At 45.7% G+C, this 27,547-nt stretch overlaps 1 protein-coding gene across 2 annotated transcripts in view; it reads left to right on the top strand.

The window, feature by feature from the left end:
- LOC115591690 (myomegalin-like) overlaps positions 1-26,171 on the top strand; it is a 49,885-nt gene extending 23,714 nt beyond the window's left edge. The window contains exons 4-9 of one of the 2 annotated variants that reach the window (XM_030433889.1): positions 19,820-19,930; positions 22,240-22,316; positions 24,560-24,683; positions 24,800-24,960; positions 25,247-25,361; positions 25,976-26,171. In XM_030433889.1, the coding sequence (XP_030289749.1) occupies positions 19,820-19,930; positions 22,240-22,316; positions 24,560-24,683; positions 24,800-24,960; positions 25,247-25,361; positions 25,976-26,128 (741 nt within the window). In that variant the 3' untranslated portion in view covers positions 26,129-26,171. The remainder of the gene's footprint in view (positions 1-19,819; positions 19,931-22,239; positions 22,317-24,559; positions 24,684-24,799; positions 24,961-25,246; positions 25,362-25,975) is intronic. The other variant, XM_030433888.1, reaches the window with a different exon arrangement.
- The last annotated feature ends 1,376 nt before the right edge of the window (positions 26,172-27,547 follow it).

Genomic DNA, 27,547 nt, shown 5'->3' with positions numbered 1-27,547 from the left:
TTTGTATCTTTTCGGTCCCGCTCGCTGTGATTGTGCGTCGGTGTGTTTCCCATCAGCCGGCTGGTTGTTGCAGCTTATTACTGACGCTCCGACTGATGGTCTCCATTTGTTATTGTTTTACGGCCTCTCTGCGGGGCTGCTAATGGCCAGATCTGTGTGTAATCAAAGCCTTTCTACTCGTCTCCACCCTTTCTTTCCCCCTTTTTTTTCAGATGCATTCTTGCAGATTCTTCTCTTTCCTCCTCCTCTTCTTCTTCTTCTCTCCCTGCGTTAAATCCCCCTTTTTCTCTGTTGGAGTAACTTTTTAAAAGGTTGTGAAAGAGCGACATGTGCAGAGCAGACCTCGGAACAGACAGACCTCCCTCCCCTCCTCACATACCAGAGAAAACTCACCCACTTGCCAGAGAAAAAGGGAGGAAAAAATGTTCTGTTTGAAAAAAAAAAAACAGTCCTCCGTTGGAAGCGGCCTATAAGAAACCATGTGTCATCATTTATTTCCAATGTAGGGTTCCTGGAATCAGCGCATTAGAGTCGGGTGTTGAAAATGAGAGTTTTGCTGCTGAGCTTTGGGGACAGGTGCTTTCTGGTTAAACCCTCTGACTTATCTGTGATGGAGGGAACCTTTAAATGCAATAATTGCTAGCAGAGAGAGAAAAGTGAAGACCAGGAGCAACGACAGAAACTCCCGACTTTCATCAGCCACTCTCGGCTCCGCGTCACATCTTCCCCCCTCGCTCCTCTGGTTCTCTTCGTCACTCCATTCGTTCCATTTGCTGTCATATTTTAGATCACCGACACTCTCAGGAGCATTTAATGAGTCAAACCACGACTTCTTTACTTCACAGATCATCCTGCAGGGACCTTCAACATGTTTTCAAGCCTGATTAGATTTCAAATAACTTTGGTTTGCTGTCCAACATGACTGATCGTACTCAATCTCTGCCTCCTACTTCTTCTTCTTCTTCTTCTTCTTCTTTAGGGACAACAATGTGCTTGTACTCTGGTAACATCAATACACAAAAAACACTCTGTAAAGGTTTAAAAATGGTGTATAATGGGGGTAAAAAACCTGGTTCTGTCGCCACAAACACAGCTGGAAAATGTCCCGACGTCTTTTAAAATATCCAGTGGTTTCACACTTCTTAACGCCAGCTCGACCTGTGGTCAGTCTGCTGTAACACCACCACCACCACGCCCTCCGTCTCCAGACATTAACACCAGCGCATTCACATGTTACTGTAGAAATGTCAATATGCACATCACAGTCAGATGTGAAACGATCCCACACACACTCACTACAGCAAATCTGGATCAGTCCACCGCTGAAAAACGTCCCCAACAAATGGACAACTTCGTCCAGTCGAGCACGTCTCCTGAAGGAACCAATGAGCTCGGAGCTGAGAGCCACAGACAGGAAGTCACAACATATTAATGGATGGACAGACTCACATGCTGTGTCTCAGTTCAGGTCTGCATCCTTCAGAGGAGCATTTGAAGGCCAATTACGTCACAACGCTGCGCAAAGGCTGTCCCAGTCTGAAGGCTCCTCCAGATGCTCCTTCTGCTCCCTGTTTCTGGAGGATGCACCGCTACGATCCTTAATGGCCTCAATATCCCAAGATTCTTTGCGCACCTGAAAAAGAAGAAATAAAGAGCCCACGGCAGCAGAAATCGTGACGTAAGGGTAAAACATCTGGTGACGCAACCAGGAAATGCTCCAAAGACTAGACCGTCACGTTTAACAACGGCTGACGAGGTTAACAAGGTCTCTCTGAAGGACTCGCCTTCAAAGACCACAAAGGCCGAGTCCTTCAGAGGATGCAGACCCTGAACTGAGACACAGCAGGTGTTTCTGGCCTTTGGCGGTGGTAAGATGGCCGACTTGTTCTGGGAAGTTCTGCAGTTGAGTCTGGTTGGACAGTATGAAAAACCCAGATGATGCTCTCGCTGACAAACTGAGCTAACATCGGGCATGTGAGGGAAAATACTGTGAAAATAAAAAAGTGCACAACATCTTTGAAGTGACCTCGTGAGAAAGCAGAACCTCCTCTCTGCTGACGCTGAGCGACACGGCACAGATCTCTGTTTTAAACAGATCAGGAGTTGTTCTCTTCCTGTTAACGAACCCTCTCCATGCTATGAAAGTATCTTCACAGAACATTAGAATTGAACCATCAGACTCGGCTCCCCGCTGGGTGGAGCTGGACTCATGATGTCCTGCAAAAAAACCAACACAACCTCTGAACAACAGACCTTTACATCCCTCCGCCTCCCTTTAAAATCCTCTTTAAGCAACTTGTGTGATGATATATCTGCATCTTTGCTCTGATTAAAAACACAGCATGTTTACTCTTTAAGTAAACACTAAAAAACCCAGCTTTTATTCCTGGAGTGTGATGGTACACAAAGAGCAGGGTTTGGACAGTGAAAGCAGCCGTCGGGTCTTCGGATGATTCCTGGAAGAGAAGCAGTTTGTGTTCATTTGTTCAACACAGTCACAACTGACTGACGGGAATCTGCGTGTGAAGGAGCTCGAGACTGACGTCGAGAAATTCAGTTGATTGTTTGTGTTTCCTGAGTCGGGGAGTATTTTGGTTTGTAGATGGAGACCAAACCAAAAAACAGTCCAGCGCCAAACCAAACATTCTGGACCGACGAGCTCACATGCTGTTATTCACCTTAGATGTTCTGGATGTCTCTCACGTTTGTCCCCATTTCACCCCGACTAGATTTTGAAGTAAAGGTAAATTAAACCTGTAAAGCTTGCGGTGATTCTGCACAGAATCACATCTGACTCTCACGCAGAAAGCCAGAAGTTAATGTTCTCCGTTTTCTTTAACTGGAACCATAATCTGACCCAAAGGTGTTCGAGACGCCCAGTCTTAAAGGAGCAATCTGTCAGATAAAGACATCTATGTTAGCATGCTAACCAGCTAGCCCCCGGCCCGTTCTGGCTGCTAACAGAACTCTGCAGCTCAGAGGTGACAGCAGTAGTTTCAGCTGGAGGATGTAAAAGCAGCCAGTTCACTACTGAGTCAACCGAGGAATTCAAGTTTCTGTCTCTGACTGAACTCACACCAGATTAATCGCCTCAATAATTCATCGTTTTATCCAAACTGGACAGAAACTGAATCAAACTTCTGGTTCGGTCCAAATAAATCCTCCTTTTTAGGAGTTCAGAGAGTAAGATGTGAAAATATTCCGGCTCTACACACTGACGATGTCCCACTCTCTCTCTCTCTCTCTGTCCTGTCCTCCGTCGCTCTCGGAGCCAAATCCACTCGACCCGGTCCAGACAAACTCCACTGGCTCCATGTCTCACTGAGCCGTGAGCTGTTGTTGGTTCCTCCATTTTTGGAGCTTTGAATTCTGGCCACATTTCTTCAAATTAACCACGAGGTAGTTTTTTATTTTTTTTTTTATGCACAGATATCGTAGAAAGCAAGAATTTTAAGAACAACTGGCTTCAGAAGTAAGTCGGAGGTTTAGCCGAATGGTTTGCAGACAGTTCTGGAGCCTCGAGCCCAAATAAACCACACTGAACATATAAAAAAGCAGTTAGGAGACGATGGAAAATCATCCGGGGGGTTTCCAGCTGTGGAAGGTTGACCTTTTTGGAGATAGCATGTTTCTGCAGGGCTCCGACGATTGGCAGGTAACTAACAGACCCAGAAGGCTGAGCGTAGCCTGGCTCGGATCAGAACCGACCCAGCCCGCGCCAGCCAGTGTTGAGTAATGCTGTTAGTAAATACCAGGCCAATTATTGCTAACGAGGGCCTAATTGGAACCAGATGAACATTTATTGAATTTGTCAGAGAAAGGTAGAGTGGAGATAGCTAATGAAGTGCAGCCGCAGCGCCGGGCCGGGCTGGGCTGGGCCGGGCCGGGCAGCCAGGCGCTGAGGGAACGTATAATTCACCTGGCAGCGGCACAATGTTTGAGCAGAAAGTCGTCAGTCAGGAGGAGGAACGTCAGTTTTACATAAATAACGATGTACTTAATTTAAACTTTAATCCAAGAAAGTCTGGAAATGAATTCTTGGAGACCCAAAAATGCAAAATTACATCCAAAAGCCTTAAAATCTGAAACATTTAACTTCCAAACAAACACGACAGGTCGTCTCTCTCACTCTTGTTTTTGTATGACGGGCTTCACAGTCCTCTGCAGCTGTCGGCGCTCATGTGACGTGGGAAATAAAAACAGTCACATGACGACATGAGATGCTTTTTCTATTCATAGGTGCATTGAGGTCGTTGTACCTGAGTATTAAAGTGCTGTTTTCTGCTTCTGTACACTCGTAATCCTTTTACACTTCAGGCTGAACTTGAACTACTACTCCTACTTCTGTACATCTTCACCCCAAAATTATAAATCCTGTCTTTATCTGCTCTCCTGAAGTAGCTGGAAACTTGTTTTATGATGTCAGAACAACCAGAAAAACATGAAACAGCTCCGTACAGCTCGTCTGCTGTGATCCAAACCTCCAGAAGCCTCAAATCTATCTGTCGAGCACGGTCAGGCTCGCCCACCTGCTTCAGACGGGCTGCATGCTAACGCTGTTAGCCTAGCAGCTGCAGTGAAGATTTTGACTTTATGAAATCTTAAAGTTGCACTAGAGTAATTTTATATACTGATGATGAAATGACTTGTGTCTGTGCAGTGTGGCAGGTGTTGCTGCAGTTCGATGAGCTCTTCAGCCTCTTTTAGTCTATTTTGTTTTCACGTTTTTCAGCTCTGATAAACCCTCTGTACACTAACCTGCTCCAGCAGAGCGCTAGCAGAGCTAACAGAGTAAATATTGGACTTTTACTCCACACAAACACGACTCCAGTGGGATGATCTTGTTGGAAGTTTGAGCCGTTATACATACCAGCTTTAGAAGGGAATAATATGTCACCAAAAGGCCAAAAAATCAGTGAATGCAGCTTTATATATCTGTTCCAGCAAACAGCATCAGCACGTTTGATCTGTAGTTTCACATTTAAGCATCTTAAACCTCATAAATCACCAAACATCCATCTTTGTCTTCATCGTTTGAGTCTCTGCTGTGAATCCAACCTGCACTTTTAGAGATTTTTCAACAAAGTTAATTCAAGGATTCTGCTTGTCAACTTCTCGTCGGTGTGAGACAGGAAAACAAATCAGGACACGTCAAAGTCCTCGGCGTCGCTCGACACACACGACCCGGAGGAGGCGGCTGCGTTGGGTTTAATGTGCTCCCGCTCTGAAATGCGTTTGGCGTGACCTCTGCCCTGATTTATTCCCTACATCTCTCTCTTATTGTAGGTCCGTCCTCTTCTTCCTCCTCCTTCATCACGTCATTCATTCCTCCCATCAGCCCCGTTTCTACCCTCCCACATCCCCCCGCCTGCCTCCCCGTCTCATTATACAGTCGCTCCTCATCCTGCCAGCTGATGGTTCAGTGCAGCGAGGGCCTCGGGCTCCGCGCTCTGTCCCTTTGATTTCCATCCACACACAACAGAAAGGAGGGCACACATCCAGTGTATACAGCACACACACACACACACACACACACACACACACACACACACACTGTACTTTATATACATGTACTGCAGGCCAACATATAGACTGGGGGGGATGTACAGTCGATGCTCAGCCAGGCGGAGATTCACCGGTCACACTGTCCTCACTGTACCTCACAAACATGTGTGTGTGTGTGTGTGTGTGTGTGTGTGTGTGTGTGTGTGTGTGTGTGTGTGTGTGTGCCAAGCTTCTATTGGATGAAAGCCTCAAACCTCCAAAAAGTTAAATTCTTCAGGAAAAAAAGGGGGGGTAAAACAGTCCAGCAGCTAATTACCCGCCATGTGTTTTAGTAATTACAGGTCCGACAGTGAGCACACACACACACACACACACACACACACACACACACACACACACACACTCTCAGCACATAACGAACATGTGCACACTTGGATGTTAGTGGACTCGTTGCAGGACTACGTGGATTCGTGACCTTTCATTAGTTTCGAGACATTAAAGTTTTCCAGAATCGAAGAAAAACACCTGAAATATTGAATGAAACCGCAGCTTCTGCTTTTTTCCTACGAGGGGGAATGTTTCTGAATAACTAAGACAAAACTGTGCAGCCTGAGGATGATAATGTGACTTTACTGACTGGTAGTTTGAACCACCATTGCAAACGCTCCACGGACAAAAGATTCAGTCCACGTACGAGCTCACGAATTATATTCATATTACATATTTTAGCAGTAATAAAGTTCCCGTGGCTGAAGAAGAAAAGGACGCGGGGTCATCCTGAACAGAGCAGCGAGAGGGAAAGTAAATGTTTAGCTAGCGACTTTAGTGAAAACAGCTAAACTCCTCTCACTTCACGTCAGACTGCTCGGTATCTGACGGCAAGGTAGAAGAAATAGTTGCCTAAAACTATTTTTCTCTCGTCTCTAACAGAACCAACCGGGTCTGAATCCTTCTGTATTTCACTCATCTTTCTTTTTGGTTAAAGGATTAAAGGTCGAAGGTTAAAAAGCCGTCGTTCCATTTATTTTAAAACCATGACAACACATGTTAAAAGACCTGAAATATCCATTTGAATAAATACCTTTAAACTTTTTTCAAAACTTCCCTCCCAAACCTTCATCACATTTAGTTCGAACTTCCGATCTCTCCAGACTTTTTCGAGGGACTGAAAAAAAAACGATGTGTCAGTTTTACACTCAGCCGCAGCAGAGACCAGTTTCCTGAGAGTAATTTCAGGATCGTTTTAATTTCCCAGCGATCATCATCATCGTGTCCTGACCTACATGAGTGAAGAGTTTCCCTCCGTCGCTCCTCTGTAACGTCGCCATCTGGTGGAGCGCTCGTGTCCTGCGAATTCAAACGAGACGACAACAGACTGTAGTAGCATCGATTATAGAGACATGGAGATATATCACTGACATGTGTGTGTCTGAGCATACATGTCGGGGTGTTATGGCTTTGTGTAAATTCAGACGTGCACACACACACACACACACACACACACACGAGGAGGTCTTCACAGTCCTGCTCTGTTCGTCAGCTGGGCTTCATTCACAAAACGTGGCTCCGCCGGCAGCATTTCCTCTGCTTTCTATTTGGGGAAAGAACTAAAAAAGAAAAAAAAAAAAAGAAGCAGTGACTTTGTTCTGAAGGTCTGTTTGTTTTTTCGGACCTGTCTGCTCTCTCTCTCTGCCTGTACGGCACAAATGAACCCAAGCGGAGAGCCAGAAATTCAGGGATAGATTAGGTTACACGACTTCCCAGAGACAAAAGTGGCCTATATGGGAGGGTCGGCCATGACAGTTGGCAGTTGCTTCGGTTTGGGGCGAACCTGATACCATAATTTAGATCCGCCATAAACACACAGAAATGAGACGCAGGCCGACTCTCCCTCTGAAATACATCCGTGGGAAAACGCAGCGTTTTGGCTGCAGAAGCCGACTGTAACATGAAATCCACGCTTTTATGATTAGATGTAACGTGTTTATCATTGCTTACACAAACTGATGGGAAGCATTTGCGCGGCCTTGCCCTTCGCCTGCCTGCATGTGTGCAGATCCGAGGCCCGGGAACAGAACAGGTATGGGTTTCTGCTCAGGAGACGGTCCGGTAATGACTCCGTGTTTAGACGCGCCGCCTCTGTCTGGTTTCCTTGTTGTCTCTGAGGTCTAGCGTGCGCGTTGATCTGAAGATGAATGAATTGTTCGTGTTCGTTGTTTTGCAGACTGTTCAGCTGTAGGGAATGTGTGTTTCTGCGTGCGATGTTTTCTGCATGCGCTCATTACCGAGTGCGTACGTGTGTGTTGACGTCTCCTGATTAGCTCTGGCACGGCCCGGCGAGCGAGAGGTTTGTGGAAGATTAGCTTAGCGGGATGGTTTCCTGTCAAGATCTGCAGAAATCAAGTCTTTCCAGTGCGAGAGCCAACAGTCAGCAAACACATGCAGCGCCGCAGAGATGTTTGATAATGTGGACGCAACTCTTTCGCCAGTTCTGAGAACAAAGTATTTGTTTCTGTCTGGCAGCTGAAGGACGGGCTGAAAGCTGAAGCCGGTGCAGAGGCGCCTTGAGATGCACTGCTGCAGACAGCCGCTGCACAACCCAGACACCAGAGTGAACCTTTCTATAAATCACTTATAGGCGGACATTTTGACTTTTGTTCATGTCACATCACTGTGCATCTGCTCTGCTCAGGTTTAGGGACAAGAACCACTTGGTGAGGGTTAGGAAAATATCACGGTTTGGATTAAAATACCTGTATTGGTCGCTACAGTCACACATGGAGACGGTGGAGACTTCCCCTGACAAATAGTTGGTTTTGGGAGCCGAAATAATAGTTAAAAATATCCAGTGGTGTGACTGTTGTGAAGCCTCATTGGCTGTAACAACATCGCCGACTCCTGATGTGAAAATCGGCTAATAAACATTTGATTTCGACGCCATGTTTGGTGCACAAGTCGACCTTAGACGTTACTGGTGATGCCCTGGCGGTGTTTCGTACATGTTTCTTCTTTTGTAGTAACCAAGCAGTGTTTAAACCTATTAAATCTATACCATATAAACAAATCACAAATTCAGAATATGTGCTGAGGCTTTAAATGTTGCACCAGTTAAGACTCGAGCAGGAGGCCACTGATGCAACCGAAGACGAAAAAGAAGCAGCGACAGAAAGAAAATGGTCGCCTCTGTGGGTGACAAATCCAGGCTGTGATGTAAAGAGGTGTGTGTGTGTGTGTGTGTGTGTGGGCGGCTTGTGTTTGAATCGTTTCATGGTGAAGTGTGTCTGCAGGATAAAGACTGATGACGGGAGAGGATGGCAGGGCAGACGTGGAGGAGCGTCGGCGTGCTTCGAGCTGAAGAGCCAAAAGCTCGTTATTACATCTGGGCGTTCTGTCACTCCGGATCAAAGAGGGAAATATGAGGCAATCCTTTAAATGATTTACGACACACAGAGTTTTCTCACAAGTCAGGTTTCCAAACGTTCAACAAATTAATGAGCAAATGTCAAACTGTCACGCGAAAGAAAAAATGAAGGGAACCGACAGTAAAACATACTGTGTCCACATACTTTTGGCCTCGTGGTGGATTCTGTCTCCTCTCTTTATTTCTTTCACTCTCACGTTAAATCCTCCTTCCTGACTCCTCCTGTCTGACAGCTGACGGACTGTAGGAGTCCCTCAGAGGGAGGAGGAGGAGGAGGAGGAGGAGAGGGAGGAGGAGGAGGTGGAGGAGGAGGAGGAGGAGGAGGAGGAGAGGGAGGAGGAGGGAGAGAGACTCAATCAGACGACGTTCTGATGGACGATGTGGTCGTCAAGACGTCATGATGTCATCCTCTTTGTTCTGTGACGAATAAGTGCGGCCCTGTCTTCAGAACTCAAACTGTAGTTAGAGTCTGTTTGCTTTTAGTGCTGTAAAGCATGCCGCCATATTTCTGCAGTCATCAGGCGAATATTGGGTTCAGCATCTTGTCCGGAGACGCTTCCACATGCAGCCGAGAGGGATCTGAACCACCGATCAGCCAACGAGTGCTCGACTGGTGGTTATAATCCGTTCACACAGTTTAATAATTTAGTTTATTAATCCTCGGACTGGCTTCTAAATCGATATTTGGAGCTTGGACGCTGATGCTGCAGCTACAAGCCGCCCCCCCTCCTCCCTCTGTTGGTCTCAGCTCCACATTTACCCTCTCGCCCTTCTTCCTCTCTCGGCTTTTATCTCTTTGTCGATTCCCCCTCGGCCCCTTCGATGAGGCGATTTCCTGTCTGGCTGGCTCGCAGCGCTCACACCTCTGAGTGAAGAGGGATGGAGGGATGACGGAGGGATGGAGGCAGCGCTGTAAAAAGTGTTGGGTGTCAGATGTGCGTCCAGAAAAAAAAAACAAAAAGGCTGTTTGTTGGCTCCGATTTCAGGTTTTTCACTCTCGCCCGGGTGAAACGCGGCGTAATAAATACTCAGATATACATTCAGAGGTGAGAGGTCAGCGTGTCTGCAGGCACCGGAGTGTTTATACACACACACATACAGAGAAATATGCACACAGACACACAATGACTCTGGAAGCCTTTATTCTATTGGCCTGGACACTGACACACAGCCGACACCGACCCGTCGACAAGGTTTCCTCTCTGGCAGGTCGGTCCGGCTCTCGGCAGCTGTTTTAGCCTCCAGGAGCTGCCTGAGCGGCGGCCCGGCTCCCCTCTCTCCTCCCCTCTCTCCTCCCTCCCTCTCTGGGAGTATCACGCTGCATCATCCACCCGAGCTCCAGGCTCCGGGCCATCCGTCACAGCCCGCCTCACTTCCGGGGGTCAGGTATCTCAGACAGGCCCGGGTCAGTGGCTCGGGAACATCTGATCCTGATCCAATGAACGCCTTCCTGCAGACCTGGAGACAGCTCCAGCCTTTTAAAGTCCAGTAAAACCAGACCTGTCCAGCTTGTGTTCCACCTGACAGAGAGTGGATAACAGTGAAGCTGCTCTGCGTGATATAAAACTGGTTCTGTGTAGCGATGGGCCGGTTCTGGTCGATTATCCCCAGGAGGCCTTTCAGTCGGGCGGTGAGAACGGATGACCCGGCCTGCCCTGAATCAGAATCTGTATTTCCAACTCCCTGCTGCTACAAACTACATGACATCAGCTGTGGTTCAATCTGAAATAGACTTTCACTCCACACACGCTCTGGTAGCTGCAGCCGTTCAGCCCGTGACTGTTCGGGTCCAGAATAGAAAACTGTGGTTTCCTCTGCAGGCCGAACACGTCCAAACCACCGCCGCGCCATTTTTATTACTTTTCTTATTTCTGTATGATTCTTGATTTCAGAGTCGGCGATGGAGTAATGAGTTCTGAAAACTGAGAAGTTCACAAAGGTGACGTTGATCGCTTGAAAATAACGGTGAACACGTCTCCAAACTTCTGCCACATCACCATTTTTTAAAGCTTTTTGGGCGAGATAAAGGACGGAAATGTCTTGAGACTACAAAAAATGTGTTGTTAAACTTAAAACCCTTAAATCATCATGTTTTTGTGATTCTTGTAAAAGCTTTAACTGCTTCTAGCTTCTGAGATGACGTCGGTGGACGGATACGTTTGTCACTACTGATTTTTGAAGATTGAAACTTTATTGTCACTATGCAAAACAATGAAAGAGCAAAGCATCTCCGTGAGTGAAGTGTTCGACAGATGCACTTATAAAAAATACATTAACGTTGATACTGAACGATTGAACAGATACCAAAGAAAACAAATTTGAAGAAGATGAGGAGATATTTACATTTCTTAGGGCAAAGTCATCCTCAACCAAGAAGAATGTCTGAACGATGAATTTAAAGGTGTTATAAAGAAAGTACCAAACAATCACTGGGGTCCAAATGTTTCCCAACAATGTGGAAGCCTCTGAATAAACAGAATTATTGCAAGAACGATGTCACAACAGTTCACGACCGAAGGCCTAAAGACGTATTCTAGAACGACTGAGGAAGGAAGAAAGTGTGGGACAGGTGTGATCACGCTCGATATCAGTAACAGGGATGAGAGGATGGATGGGCGACGATGGCGACTGGAGGAGGGAGGAATGAAGTGGAAGAGTAAATGAACGAGGGAACGGAAAGGGAGAACTGAACAGCAGAGGACCAGCAGGTACGATCGGGTTTAACAGTGCAGGAAGTTGTTGGAAATGTTCTGGCTTCCTCGGGTCACGTGGCGAGAACAGAAACATTTGGCGGTGATGAAGAGTCGAGTCGAGTGTACGCTGTGATTCCTGCTGCAGCCTCGAGGAACTCAAACAAGGTTTTCTTGTTATTTATGTCCGCCGCTTCCTCCCAAACAGCCTTTAATGTGATTTCATTCAGAACTCCGTGTCAGCCGAGATGATTTGCCGGCAGGCTTTGGTTTCATATAAATGAGCAGCGCGTTTGATCCTGTGTTATAAAGTTGAGTTGGCTCGTCGTCTCCAATGTGGAGAAGAGGTGAATAATCTGCAGCCACAGTCGGTCTGAGAGCGTCTGGAGTCAGCGTGTTCCTGCGCTCTGCCGTTTAAGAGGTTCAGATCCTGTTTTGCTTCATGCCTCTTGTTCTCTTGGCATCATTAAAGCAAAACAATGGCGTTCACAGTAAATAGTCATGGAAACGCAGAGAGGCGCTGCAGCTAAACACAGAGATCAGCCAGGAGTCTGCTCAGCGGCGTGACGGCCGCAGACGGCACGCAGCACACCTCGCCGTGACCTCGTCTTTTAGTTCAGTCGTTTCTCTGCACGCTACGGGACGTACGTTACACGTTTACACCGACAAAACCACCTCAGACGGTCAGAAAATACGCCTCAGTGTGTGTAGATGCTGCTGAACTCAAAGTGTCGATTCGATGGAAGTTAGCGCGTCACACAGTCGGGTGTTTTTTTGTTTATTTTGTCAGATTTTTATTTTTTTTTGCGCCACACTGCAGCTGGCAGGACGGGCTGGAAAAGAGTGAAACCCTCGACTCCATCGGTGCAGCTCCATCCCAACAATCCCTGATGGGAGGCTGGCACGGAGCGAAAGACTCCACCGAAACACACCATCCCTCACACACATACAGCTGCTGCCGCCACATCTGGGAGTGATTCCATTAAAACCAAAGAGTGAGAGAAAGTGAGAGGAGGGCAGATCAGATCTATAGTCCCGTCTTCTGACACACAGATCTGCTCTCTTTGTTCCCATCAGACTTATCGTCAGTGAGCAGCTGATGTTGCAGCTTCAACTTGTTTCTTGACTGATTTCTTTCTTCAGACGTGCTTCATCTGAAGGTTACCAGCAGACTTAAAGGAACAGTTCACCCAGAAGTGAGAGTTCGGTTACTATCTCTTCACCCGCACGCTGATGGAAAGACAAAACATCTCGTGACTGAATGTAAAACAACCGCAGCTCGTCTGAAGTCGGCTGCACGTCCAGGCTGTAAATAAAATCTCTTCAGATCCGTTTGTGATCTCGAGACTTCTGCAGAGTTGGATTACAGCAAATATCTGATTCTGTCACCACAAACTTCTCCTCGTGACACGACAGTCAGCTCACAGACGTGTAATCTGGTTGTGATATGAGACATACTGTAGAAATGTTAAAGGAGCAGTCTGTAGAAAGATCTTCACTGGCTGATTTTCTTCTGCCTAAATAAACAAACTCTTTATATTTTCATGACTAAACTTTCTGTGTTACTTTGTTTATATTGGGAGCTGTAGCTCAGGAGGTAGAGCGGGTCGTCTAGTAATCGAAAGGTCGCTGGCTCGAATCCCGGCTCCTCCTAGCTTCATGTCGAAATGTCCTTGAGCAAGATTCTGAACCCCAAATTGCTCCTGATGAGCGTGCACGGCATCCTCTGCTGTGTGTGAATGTGTGAATCTGACAAGTGTCGTAAAGCAGCTTTGAGCGGTCAGCGGACTAGAAAAGTGCCAAATATGAGGCGGACCCTGCCACTTTTCAGTAATATTCCTTTAATGCACACTGGACAGCCAGACAGCAGTGTGAAGTCACTGATTCATCAGGATTCAGAGCCGCACTTTGTTCTTTTATGCTGATAACTTTGCATTAAAAGTTGTTTGATATTCTCGCTGGTTCTTCTGCTGACACTCCACACCAGTTCTGTACTTCATTACATCACTTCGTATTTCGGTCGGGTTCAGCAGCCAGCCTTTTAAAATTTTCTGCTTGATAAATTTTCCCTAATAAATAAATCTGGGGGCCGTGTTTTCTCTGAACGTCGGCCCGACTGTTTTGTACGTCGTTACGAGGCCGCGTGGTGCGAGCAGGAACGATCGTTCACTGGAAAATAGAAATGGAAATAAATCTAGTTCCATCTCAGAAAGAAAAAGAAAATAAATTGGGTTATTTTACACACTTGTTAAAAGTTTCTTGATGCTCTCAGCTCAGTTTTTGTTAACAGAGTGAGAACAGCAGCACGTGGCCTCCTCCCCCCTCGTTAAGCTATTTTTAAGGGGCGAAGTGAAACGTAATCTGCAGCGGGGACTTTGGCATCGAGCGTAATTTTATTATGAACATTTGCACTGAACCCAAATTATATGGATCCAGTGTGTGTGGTCAGAATTAATACGCCTCGCAGTCTGTGTGCCATACTCACTAATAACAGCGGTGTGACCTCTGCAGTCTGCAGTAGCCAGCTGTCTGACTCATTAAATGTTCTTTCAAATGCATTAAAGAAAGCGATCTGAGCTGTGGTGCAGTTTACAGCGCTCCCTTTATCTGACGGCTCGATATAACATCAAAGAGTCCGGCTTCAAACTTTGACTTTGGTTGAGTTGAATCATCTCTGCGCACTACCAGCGAACAGCAGATGAACACAGTTAGAGTCTTGCTGGTCACAGTTCTGGAGGAGAGAGTCGGTCCAGTCCAGAACTTCTGGAGGAGTAAACACCTCATCAGATTCTGTTCTGATCCGGAGCCGTTAACAAACAAGAGGAGATCTCAGAGATTACTACTTAAAGGGACAGTGTGTAATATATCAAGTATTTAGCGCCATCTAGCTGTGAGGTTCTACATTGCAACACTCCTTTGCTCACCCCTCCCGTTCTGAAGACGTTGGAGACGTTCTGGAAGCTACGGTGGCCCTGACGGACAAGAAACTCATTTTCAAAATATGGACTCTTTCCCAACAGCGTCGAGTATTTCTACTGATTCAAGTAATGAGGTAAAGATGTAGTTAGTTATTGTTATTGTTAGTGACGAGCGCTTTCGCTGAGCTCCCTCTCTGTTCCAGCAGTCAAGCTAGCTCTGAGTGAAAAACGCGTTTAGCCTTACTACGTAGTACCACGTGGTGCTTTGTGTCCCTCTCGGCAGTCCATTGTTTTTTTAAAACCAGAAAGACATGGCGGCCTCCGTAGAGCTCGCCTGTGCTGTGTATATTCAGATAGGTAATTCTTCACTCAGGAGGATAAGTCAGATTGTTGGCAGAGGTAACTGTACACCACTTATGAACGAAGACGTTGATTTGAGTTAATAAATTACTTAAATCGTTACACACTGTCCCTTTAACTTCTGGGATTAAAAAGTGGATTTATCTTCTCTCCTGTTTATCAACCTGACTGCAGCAGTGATGGAGGTGATTTCCACTGTCGGGTGTTTACGTAACGTTACAGAGAGCAGAGGGAGAACCAGAGTCCAGTCAGAGACACACACTCGATGCGAATGTTGCTCGCTAACTTATCTCGCTAATGTACAGTAAAGTACACAAACAATCATGCGGTCAAACTCACTTCGCTGGTGGTGAACGCACCTTTAAACAATCACCAGATGATGGAAAAACACCTGACGTGACGGACGAGGGAATGTTCGCTCGCTGGATGAAAGTCGTTCTTCCAACTAAACTGTTTTGCATTTGAACAACACACTGATAGTTTCTCATCATCGAGCCAACATTTCAACATTTGGGATAATGCCAGGAGTCTGGACACGACTCAACAACACGTAGAACAAAGGTCCAGTCATTTTTAGGCTTTTTTTAACGTGCAGATCCCACATATTATATCTGTACGGTGAGAATACTGACGGATGGTGTGCTGGATTATTATGTTCCATAGAGCTAAAGTTCCCTGAGCACAAGATTTGTCTTTGGTCTCTTCGTGCACGATGGCACCATCACATCTCACCCTCTTTAAATAATTCAATCAGAGTACAGGTACCTTCCAAGTTTCTGAATTATTTTGCTGACAGTAAAGTAAACCGACCTGACTTGACGTCGAAGTGTGTCGCCGTCCTCTCTGTCCAGGACTTTTAATTATCTCCCGGGGATATTTTTAGTGGCTCTCCTGACGCTTTAATTAGGTTTACAAATGATAATTTTTAACCACCGTGTCTACCGTGGACCGTGGCAGCACAATAAACACAATCAGACGTTCCCCCTGCAGAACTGCATTAGAGGTTTGGCACCGCGAGAGAGGGGGAGGCTGGAAAATGTCGAGCTAGCTGGCATCAAGGAGCTCCTGTTACCGGTAAAGGGGGAAAACTCCCAGCGCTCTGCCAATCCCCAAGCACACACACACACACACACACACACACACACACACACACACACACACACACACACACACACACTCACATGCAAACTCCCAATTACGCTGCTGTTCCTGCAGAGGTGGTTTTTAAACTTCTCCTCAGCACGAACATGTAGCGGTGGGAGGAGCTTTTCTTGGCTAACTATCATGGCCGCCTCCTGCCCTGCTGCCATGGCAACAAAACAGCTGTCAGTGCAATGGGAACGAGAATGGGAGAAAGAGGAAAACATCTGACGTGGATCGTCCCATGCACCCACATATTTTCAGGTCTTAATCCCCTCTGATTCTAATAACGGGCTCCGAGTTTGTTCCCAAATAATAGCCCGCAGTGGGGTAGAAAGTTTGAGCATCGTGAGCCTGGAAAAATGTTCTCATGCACCTCTTTTTTTTTTTTTTCCTTCTGTAGTATTGGATTATGCTCTGATGCTGGAAAAGTCCTGCAGAATTAGGATGATTTCATTTCACGGGCACGCCGTGTTGTAATAAATTCAGCCGCCTTCTCTGCGTGACCTCTGGATGAGCCGCTGCGGTCAGCGTCTCTCCGCTCCAACTCCTCCACTCCAGATTGGTTTTCAGTTTTCAGCACACTTGTGACTAACTCCCCTCGATTGTTGAGGCCAAACAAATGATCAGTGTGTGTGTGTGTGTGTGTGTGTGTGTGTGTGTGTGTGTGTGTGTGTTCAGTCCAATCACTGATCAGCTCTTACAACATGAGTCCCGCAGCAGATGACGACCCAGAAATCTCATCTGGTTTGATTTCTGGAAGGATTGTTGTGGTTTTTGTGTTTTCTAACTCCGTCAGATTGAGACGGTTATAAAATGTTGTCATCAGCAATATATTCCTGCTTCAGTCTCTCCACTCGATTATTGCTTATTGACAAATCGCCCTCGCTAACGTGTTCGGTAGTCGGCCAGCGCCGCTCCCTCAGGCGCTCCCTGAAGACTCTGTAAGTGTGTTTCTGGAGGTTAGAAGTCGACCCGGCCAAAAGTATGTGGACGGCTGAACACTGCAGTCGAGGTCACTTATTTATCCACATTGTTTTGGAGACACTGTGTATTTAAAGGTTGCACAGTTGATATACAAGTTTGCAGGTCATGTCAGTGTTAGTGCAGTGAATCAGTAGTCTGATAATCTGACTTGAGGACAAAAAATAATCCAGTGAAAACAATTTATCAAACAGATTCTCAGGGTTCTGTTCTTGTGTTTTTAAGGTGGTTTGAATCTGTTGGTCGGACTTAACAAGATGTTTGAAGGCTCTCGAGTCCCGGGAAGTTTTGATGGACATATTTTTCACGATTTTCAGACATTTCTGACTAATTTTAAACAATAAATCAATGAAGTAAAAGTCATTAAAAGATTAATCTATGACTGCAGTCGAGCATTTCTGGTCTTGTTGTTTTTCTGACAGCTTCTCTTCTCATCAGCCTTTATCTTTTATGTCAGACAAAATATGTAATAAAAGACTAAACTCCACTTTTTAAAATGGGAAAGTTTTATGTACCGTCACTTATTATAATTTAAGTTGATCTTGGTTAGAGTCTTGAGTGTTTTTACACCAGCAGCAGTTCTTTGGGTTCAGAAAAATGCTTCTAAATATCTGAAGTTCAAATTAAAACAGGATGTTATTTGTTTTTTAAAGATGAATCTTCTTTTTACCTCAAAGCCTTCAGTATAGCTGTTATTACTAGATTGTAATCTGGACTTTTCACTTCTTTTGTTTGTTCCCACGTCATCATTTGTCTGTTTAGATTTCCAGAAAATGCTAAAAATTAGATTTACACCAAATAAAAAAAAAAAGGAAATTGACAGTTATCTTTGACGGATGTGCAGCTAACGAGAAACATCTGCAGTCATGATCCTGCGGTCTTCATCAGTTACTCAGAGTAATTAGTGTTGAATATAATAAAAAGAGAAAACACACATTAGCTGTCGGGGTCCGTTGAGATTAGGAGGCCCGCTGAGGTCCTAATCCAGCCAGAAGTCTTCAGAGTTTCAGTGTGTTTGTGCAGCGTTTTTACAATTGAAAAGTGCCTCATGATGAAGTTATGTGCATGTGTTTTCTCTTCTATCTGAGCAGCTCTCATGTGCATGCGTGTGCAGAATGTGATTACATATGTTCCTGCATTCAGCCATATGCTGCGTGTAGCTGTAATCTGCAGCCAGTGGATCTCAGGCTGAGCGCCGGCACGTTGGACGGGCCTGCATGTGTGATCAGCGCAGCATTCCTCAGTGACAGCCGCAGGGCAACAGCTTCTTTAAATAGCCTCGGGATCGCCGCCGCGCTCTGAGAGCTGCAGACGCGTCGGGACTCTGTGAGCTCGGGTGGAGCTGCAGCGCCGCCCGGTGGTCAGAGACGGATCTGTGTCAGGACATGTTTACAAACAAAGGTCATAACAGGGAGGTTATTGTTTATATCTGACTTTATATCTGCTGAGCAGGAGGAAGATAAGTCTGCTGTCATCAGGACGCTTCCTCAGGGACTGAACGGTTTGTAGTGCGACAGAAAGAATCTCATGTTTCCTTTAACTCGTTTACATGTTAGTTTTGTTAATTTGCAGGTGACAAGACGTTAAAACAGCGACATTTTTTAGACATCGAGGTCACATAAAAAGATTGTTTATCAGATTTTCAAAGACTTTATTTTAATGTGCTTTTTTGATCTTCCTCGTAACGAAATCCAGTCTTTGAAATGCTGAAAACAATCAACTTTAGGACAAAAGAATGAGGAGGAATCTCTGGCACAAACATTCCCATGAAGATTATTCTCTCTCATCTCATCTTGGAACAAAGAGAGAGAGCAACATGTTTTATTTCAGGCACTCAGATTCTTGTGACGCTCCGCCCTGATCGTCTTCCATCAAAGTCAGAGGAAGGTGGAGATGTTTGGTGTGCAGGAGGAGTTTTTTGGGGTCTCCTTCTTCTTCTTTTCCTGTTTTCCTTCAAACTATATCCACGGTGTTTCCAGCAGCTGTCCGTCAGCTCTGCTGCTCAGCAGTTGTCCTCCGTCTCATCATATTAATAGATCATGTGCTGCTCACTCTCTCTTACACCCTTCAGACTTCAGTGGAGCTGTTTTCTGATCCGTCATCTCTGTGTTTTACGGTTTGGTAAAGCTTAGGCAGCTAAAACGACTCGGTCAGCACCAACCGTTGGTGTGAGACGGGACGCAAACAGCTGTGTTTACAGAACCAAACCAGTCGCTTCCCACGAGGGTTAGCAGCAAAACACACATCGTCATCCTTCTGTTGTCTTTGTGATGAGAGGCGATTCTTCAGACTGACATAAAAACAGGTAGTTTCTCTGATGAGGACGGTCTGTCTTCACCTCCAGTCAACCGTCCTGATTAACAAACTGGAGTAAAACACACATTCACACGTCTGACTGAGGCTCCTACAGCAGCTCTGCACTTGTGCCTGTTATCAACACACACACTCTCCTGTCTCAGATTCTTGGCATGACTTCCTCGTGGTAAAAAAGGAAACATCCCCCTCCCCACCTCCCATAATCCCCTCCTGCCTGCCTGTGTGCCATCCCAGACTCTCCTGAAACAAATCCAAACGGAGAGGAGCTCCTGTCCACTTCATGTTTGGACTCTGACACAGCAGGACAGAGCAGAGATCCGATCTGTGTTCAGAATCACCGGGACAGTTTGGTTGTTCAGTCAGAATCAGCCCTGTCTCTTCACGTATTATGTTGTACTGAATGGGGGGCTGCGATGCCCCCTACAAAAGACCCACCTGTCGTCATGTCTAACTCTGGTTTCCGCGGTTGCCGCACTATCTCGCAGCACCTGAACGACCTGAAGAAGGAGAACTTCAGCCTGAAGCTCAGGATCTACTTCCTGGAGGAGAAGATCCAGCAGAAGTTTGAGGAGAGCAGCGATGACGTGCACAGGAGGGTGAGTGAACTCTGGGTAGCATTGCATGAAATGATTAAAAATCCTCTGTGTCTGTCTTACTTGATGCACTTCTGAGGTTTTCTGCTGTGCAGAGCAGTCAGAGCTGCAGGTCTGTGTCCTGACACTGATTGGCTCTGACAGCAGGTCTCAGGCTGCTCTGCAACAGCTCATACAAACTGTCAGTCAGGACTTTCTGCTCAGAGGATGACTGGAACTCAAAGAGGAAGCTGAGCAGCTGCCAGTCGTGCAGAGTAATTAAGTACATTCACTCAAATACAGTCCTGAAGTGTAACGTTCTTCTCCTTTATACTGCAGTTCAAAGGCTAATATCGTTCTTTTTATATCGTACAGGTTTAGTACGATACTACAAAATAAACAAATAAATGATGTCATAATATTGGAGCATTATCAAAACCACAGAACAGTTCTGGAGCTTCATAGTAAAACAGAGTTGCAGCATTCTGCTGAACAACTGAAGCAGCTGGAGACTTAAAAACAGAAAAATACGGCAAAAAAATATATATATATATATTCCTGATCTCCATTAAAACTTTGCCAAATTAGCTGTGAGCACTTCCTGTTTGCAGGGTACTCATGTACGTACACACAACTATCACTGTGTCACTTTGATACTGAAGAAAACTTAAAATCATCATGTTTCTAAGGCAAGTTCTGCACATGTAAGGAGCCTCTTTTTGGGGGCATTCATGGAGTCATCATCTCCTCCCTCCTCCTCAGGTGGAGTGTCGTAGTCCACAGAACAGTTCTGGAGCTTCACAGTAAAACAGAGTTGCAGCATTCAGCTAAACAGCTGAAGCAGCTGCAGACTTGATTTAAAATGGAAAAAACTAGAAAAAAAAACATGAAATGTCTCCACACAGCTCGTCTGCTGTGATCACAGTCTCTCAAAGCTCAGAGATCACAAACTGAAATCTTCACTGGAGCTTCTTAGACAGATCGTGGGTGCACGAGCTCGACTGAGCGAGGATGTAAATAACGTCTCTCGCCAAAAATAAATTTATGATCTCGAGGATTCTGGTGAGGAGATAATGACTGCTCCTTTAAAGGTGCAATATGTAAGAATTGGCCAGCTGTTACATTCAAACTCCAAACCCATAGTAACCAGTGACTGCTGCTAACTGTAGCTGCTGTTAGCTTGTTAGCTCAGTTAGCAGCTAGTATTCCAGACTTGGAGCAGAGGGGGAGTGTTGGTGTCGTTCGGTAGTACACTGGCCTCCAGGAGGAGGACGCTCACAGGGACCCAACCACAAAAATGTTGTTTATTCACATCATGATGAGAATTCTAAGGATTTTTTGTTGTTGTTGTCTGAAACTAAAAGTAAAGTCCCTCACAGTTGACTCTGCATCCCCGACCCTGTTTACTGTAAACAATATTCATCTCCTTAATGAAGCAGAAAACATCAAACCTGCATGAACAAAAATAAAATGTGTTGCCTGTCAGGTCAGATGAAGGGCAGTGTGGTGTATCTGAACAGACCCACATGTCTGCAGCAACCGTCTGACCTGTTTTCTGTCGGCTGATAGACCCAATGACCTACATTGTGTTGGCCTCGCAGCCCTCGGGCCTGCTGTTTGCATGCATGCATGCACGCACAGTTTATTTTCAGGAACGCACACTGAGAACATGTATACATGTGAGCGGCGCTGCACGTACAGTAGAAGCCCATCACCTGCGTTGTGTGTCAGTATGTCAGTAACTGGACCTGCTGCTGTACATGAAGCTCACTGCAGGAGCTCTGAACTGTAACTCCTCACTGATGCACAGGCAGATAAATCACTGCAGCCAGAAATCTGCACGTGAGGAGTCCAGTTCTGTCCGGTTTGTTGCTGCGTTCAGAGCCAGAAGTTAAAAGTGGAGGTGTTGCTGGGTGCAGGGGGGAGGATGGGGGAGGAGCAGGTTGGGGGAGAGTGGTATTACACCGGGGGGAGGGTGCAGAGGAGACACATTCAGCAGGTGCTCTTATCCCCACCAGCTATTTATAGTGGTGTAGAGATCCCTGAAGTCCAGGTCAGCACGTGCAGCTGAAGCTCATTTTGTGTCTCTCTGCAATACAGAACTCCATATGAAAAATGATGATTTTAATGCTAATAGATGAATTAGCTTGTTTCGCATGACTAAATCGACTAAAAGTAAACAACAGTTTCCTCTGCTGAGTCTGTTAAATGTTTCTGGAACATTTTGGACTCAATCATTATGTTAGTATCCAGGCTAATGTCCCACTGAGACAATCATTAAACAATCATTTACTGCAGGTTTCTTATCGTTTTCTTTAATGAATCTCTTCCAGAACATCGAGTTGAAGGTTGAAGTGGAGAGTCTGAAAAATGAGCTGGAGGAGAAACAGCAGCTTCTGGACAAAGCTCTGTGAGTATCTGAGTCCCGCCTGCATCAGAAAACATCTGACTGTCTCCAACAAATCACTCAGCTGTAGTATATTACATCTTGACAAATATTCAGAAGTGGTTTCAAACATTCAGCAGCACAGATTTGATGAAATGCCTTCAGGGAAACCAGACAGAGAACTACAAAAACACTCTTTTCATCGCTAGTTTGATTATTTCCCATGAGCCCGTCAGTGCTGCAGACCCCCGGCGCCCTCAGGGACCCGCCGGTCTCTCATCACACGCGAGCCCGCCAGCCTGCAGACTCACCTAGCTATCACAACACACACTAAGCTCTGAGGAATGCCATGTATGGGCCGAGCACTGAAATGCTTTTTGAAGAGGATGAAGTGGGTCTGTGTGCTGGGACGCGGGACGAAGAGGCGATGCGGGTGAGGAGGTGCAGAGGTTTGTTTTGGAGGAGGGAGGGTGCAGCGAGGGTGGAGCAGGCGGAGTAAAGGGCAGAGGTGTCTCGTGGTTTGTTGTGTTGCTGAGTCGGAGACTATCTGAGCTGCAGCACCTGTCTGTGAGGCAGCTGTCCTCTGCAGACTCACTCATTCACAGCAGGACGACACTGAGTGTGTAAAATAAAGAATGTGTTCACTAATCGTGTTTCAGCATCAAACAAGAGTTTAATTAAAGGCTCAGCTCACAAAAGGTACTGATGACGCCGGTAACCTGGGTTTACTTGGCTGTCAGCAGTTTTTATTGAAGTATTTTCGGTGAGATCTGTGTACAACATGTTCTATAAATACCTCCTTCTAAAAGACTGTCATCACAGAACCAGCTCACAGAAGCGGACCGGTCCGGTACGTCTCAGTTCAGTGAGTTTCCAAGAGGCGTCGTCAACAGGTGCAGACAAAACTGCTCTGGATGCAGTTAGAAAGACCTGCAGCCAGTCAGAGTAATGAGGAAATGTGTGACGTAGCTCTGAGCTAGTTAATGAACAGCTCGTTAGCCTTAAACTGATCGTAGTTTATTATGCAAAGAGCAGCGTGAATCCAGCCTCTCGTCTCTACAACTCTAGTGAGAGAAAGCTAAATGAATTAAAGGAGTGTTTGAGGACGTGGATGTGTTGCTGGTGGAGTTCAGGGTCAGTGCTGAGGTGTTCTCTCTCTCTGCGCTGCTGTTTGATAAATAAACTCTGTGGACTCAGTTTATCGTTGGAGCTATTAACAGAGCCGCACTGATGGATGTGAGGAGGAAGTGTGACCTCCTGGCCTGGTGGAGCTGCTGAGAGGTGGAGCAGCGACGGACCGACTTCACTCCCAGACGTTTCCCCTGCGTTTGTTATCGCCTGTTTGTTTGCAGATCATCTTAAAATCTTCTTGTACTCAAACTGCTTCACGTTCTGATGTGTGACTAAATGAGAGGAATCAGATTCATGTGGAGGACGGAGACGGACGTTTGGAGACGTGAAGTGCAGAACGTAATCTGAGTCTGTGAGTCTTCTGGGACTCCTGCTAACGACACGGTGATCTCAGTGACCGGACGTGAATAAATAATGAGTGTTTGTTGTCTGCGAGGAGAAGAAGCCAATGAAACGAACCCATCTGCCTGCAAAGTCAGCAGGTTTTTATCTGCATTCATGTATTATTCACTGACTGTCGGCTCTCTGCAACCGTCTTCACTGGATTCAGAATGAAAGATTTCAGAATATGTATTATTTTGTCTGAAGGCAGCTTTTCATTTTGGAGCTCCCGTTAGAAATACAACTATTTACGTTCAAAACTAGTGTTCATTTTTGCAGCTATATTAGATTTAGAATAAAAACTCCCCTAGACTCATATGGACGAATGTTTTCATCCGCAGGTGTAGGTGTGTTGGTCCAGGTGTGTTTGATGGCCTGATTGGTCGGCACGAGTCTACAATTCTTCGAATACAGTGTTGTTTCCTGTATGTTTCATGCAAAACGACAGGACGTTATTCCTCAAAACCTACACTATCTATGGTGCTTTTAAAGATTTTGCACCTTCACCTTGTGTGTGAGCTACAGAGACACCTTCAGCTTGATTATTTGCTACATATGGAAGGTCATAAAAGAGATCCTTCACTCACATTACACTTCGAGCTAAAGAAAGCCAACGTTAGCCTTGAAGCTGGGCTCATTTTTTGGCTACAGCAAACAGAAAACGTTTGCGGTGAGACTATCGGCCCATGTTTTTATTGTCAGTCATCTATTTTGAGGTCATCATCGTCATGTCTTCATCTTGTACCACCACACAGGTCAACAGCAGAGAGCCTGTCCAATCAGAGCGAAGCCGAGCTGCAGCGCCGCCTGGAGGATCGGCAGCAGGAGATCTGCCACATGCAGGAAATCCTGGAGACCAAAGTTCAGCTGCTGCAGGAGGTAAAGACACAAACAAGAAGTTCATGTAGTCAGCAAAATAAGATTCAGCTCATCCTTTAACGAGGTGATGAACATCATCGCTGATTCGATCACTTCCTGTCCTGTGTCGCGTTCAGGAGGCCGAGCTGGCGCGAGACGAGGCCGAGCGGATGGCCTCGCTGGCGGACTCGGAGTCTCAGCGCTGCCTGGCTCTGGAGAGGGAGATGGTGGAGAGGATGGAGGAGAGCGGAAGCTCAGGTGGAGCGCTCACCCAGCAGAGCCTGAGCGACAAGGACAGGTGACTTTGAAGACTCTGATCTTATGTTCTGTTTCCTCACATTAAAGAATTTATAGGCGACACAGTTTATTGATTAAACAGTAACATAGATGCAGAACAGTTGCTTTCTTTTGTTCTGCGAGTCGTCTGCTGTCACTGCTGGCACTGATCCTGCTGCTGCCGGGAACAAAGGCTCTGACCTACATACTGTATCTGACAGCAGCCGCGGCTCCGGCCTGCATCTGTGACCTTCACTGGAGCGTCGACGGTTTTAACCTGTTCTGCTTTCTGTCTCTCTCTCTGTCAGGGTGATCGAGGAGCTGACGCAGCAGAAACATTCTTTGGGTCTCCGGGTCGAGGAGCTCGAGGTCAAAGTTCACAATCTCTTCTCGTCTGTCCAGGAGAAAGGAAAAGAAGCTGAGGTATTTTTTTTTGTCCCCACGTAGACTCACGTTACAAACACGTAGCTCCCTTCACTTACAGCTGAGCCTGAAAGTCAGAACATTGTGCTGAAGAATGAAACCCAAACGTTCACTTGAATCTGTGACCCGGTCAGGTGAGCCAGTCGCAGGCTAAATCCGTCCTCCTCCTCCTCCTCCTCCTCCTCCTCCTCCTCCTCCTCCTCTTCTATCTTTGTGCTCTGGCTCAAACCCCAGACAGGCTGACTGACTTTCACATCAAACTGTTTTTATACCCACATGTGGGTCAGTGGATCTTTGGCGTGAAGATGGAAAACACGTGCAGGTTAAAGCCGATGAGGACGGTCCCTGTATGGTTGTTCTGATGTGATGACCACACCGACGCGGCTACTGTCCGTTTATTTTTGGTTCTAATAAAACTGTACTCGTTACCTGATACAGCTGCTCAGATTTTTTTGGTTCAGACACGCGACACGTCACATAAACAGAGGCCAGGATGATATTTGATCTGGGGAGAGGAGAGTTTGAGAGTTTTTATCAGCTGAGTATCACATTTGTCCTGCCTGTTAATTTCAGTTTCAGTCCTGTGAGTCTGACGTTGACTTCTTTCTCCACAGAGCGACGGTGAGCGGCGAGTCCAGGAGCAGATGCAGGTGAGAGAAACACCTGTGACGCTGTGTGTGTGTGTGTGTGTGTGTGTGTGTGTGTCAGGCTGCTATCTGACGGAGAGGAAGCTCCACCTGCTGGCGTCTCATCCACTCTGCATGTAGACGTCACTGCTCACTCTTCACTTTCTACTTTTCATCCAAATATCAGCTGGAAATATTAGCGGTGGTTTTTCTGCAGAACCTTTATTTGTCTGAAACCAACCAGATTAATTTTATCTTTCTTTATTCATTCTCCTATTTTGGTATCACCTCTTCTACCTTCTTAAAATTCCTTAAAGCTCCTCCAACATTTCCTTTTCTTCTTTATTTATTTTTATCTTACTTGTTTCTCTCCTTCTGCTCGAACTCTACTTTCCTCAACAAACTTTAACGCAGGAAAAGGTTAAGAAGGTTTTCAAGTTTTCTTCACTTTGAGTATATTTTATTTTTTTACTTAAATTTCCATCTTGTGTTCAGTAAAATATCGAATGCAGGACTTTGTAATAAAGTATTTCTGTCTTCTTTCTGTGCATCTTCTAGTTTTTATAAACCAGAATATAACCTGAGCACAGATTTAATGTGTGGTAGTCGGATTAAACACATTAAATGTAAATATGCACCATTTAAATCTGAACAAACAAACATCCAGTGGTGAAAAGTAACTAAGTACATTTACCTAAGTACTGTGCTCATGCTTCCACTACAACTTTAGCTCAATAGTAAATGTTATACTCTTTTTACTCCACTACAACTTTAGTTACCACTTACTTTAGTTACTTTAAAGGTCTTTTTTGTAAGAAAAGTAGATTTTTGTGTCTCAACTCGTCAAATATTGATGTAAAAAGATGAGCAGCCGGTACAAGTGAAGGTAAAGAGAGACATAAATCTACTTTTACTACAAATAGGACCTTTTATCAATATAAATGTAATCAGCAAATAAGTAATGATGTGATGTAATAGATTAAGATCAAACTTTATTGATCCCTGAGAAGAAATTCTCAAATAAGCTGACAGATAAAAGTTCTTTTACTTACTTTTTAATGCGTATTTTGGTACTTTGAGTATATTTTACTGCTCATACGTTTGTATTTAAATGCATGTCTATTACTTGTAATAGAGTACTTCTACTCTGTGGTGAGTCCTGCTTCAGGTGGCTCCCATCAGCAGAGTGGGCGCACACGTTCAGCTCAGTCCTGCTCGTTTACTTTCTCTCTCCCTGACGCCATTTTTGATTATAATCAGGCTGCTGTCTGCTGGCTGCTGCTCAAACACAGACTCGCTTCATGAAGCAATCCGTGGTTTACTTTGGCGCAGCAACAAGCGAGACGTTCCGAGAGGAGGAAATCAGCAGAGACACCTCCTCTGTCTGCAGAGACGTTAATCCCGAGCTGTCACACGCTGGTATTTCTGCCACTCTGAGCAAAAATAAACAGCGGCTGAAGTCTTTCAGCGGCGTTTGGCACTCGTCTCTGATTAGGATTAATTGGTTTTTGATTGCAAGTCTCGTTCGGGCAGATCGGTGTTTTGGTGTGGTGTCTCCCC

This window comes from Sparus aurata, chromosome 11 (assembly GCF_900880675.1).
Source record: "Sparus aurata chromosome 11, fSpaAur1.1, whole genome shotgun sequence".
In the NCBI taxonomy this organism is placed as follows: domain Eukaryota; kingdom Metazoa; phylum Chordata; class Actinopteri; order Spariformes; family Sparidae; genus Sparus; species Sparus aurata.
Note: the sequence above shows the minus strand (reverse complement) of the source record. Positions and strands in the feature narration are given on the sequence as shown.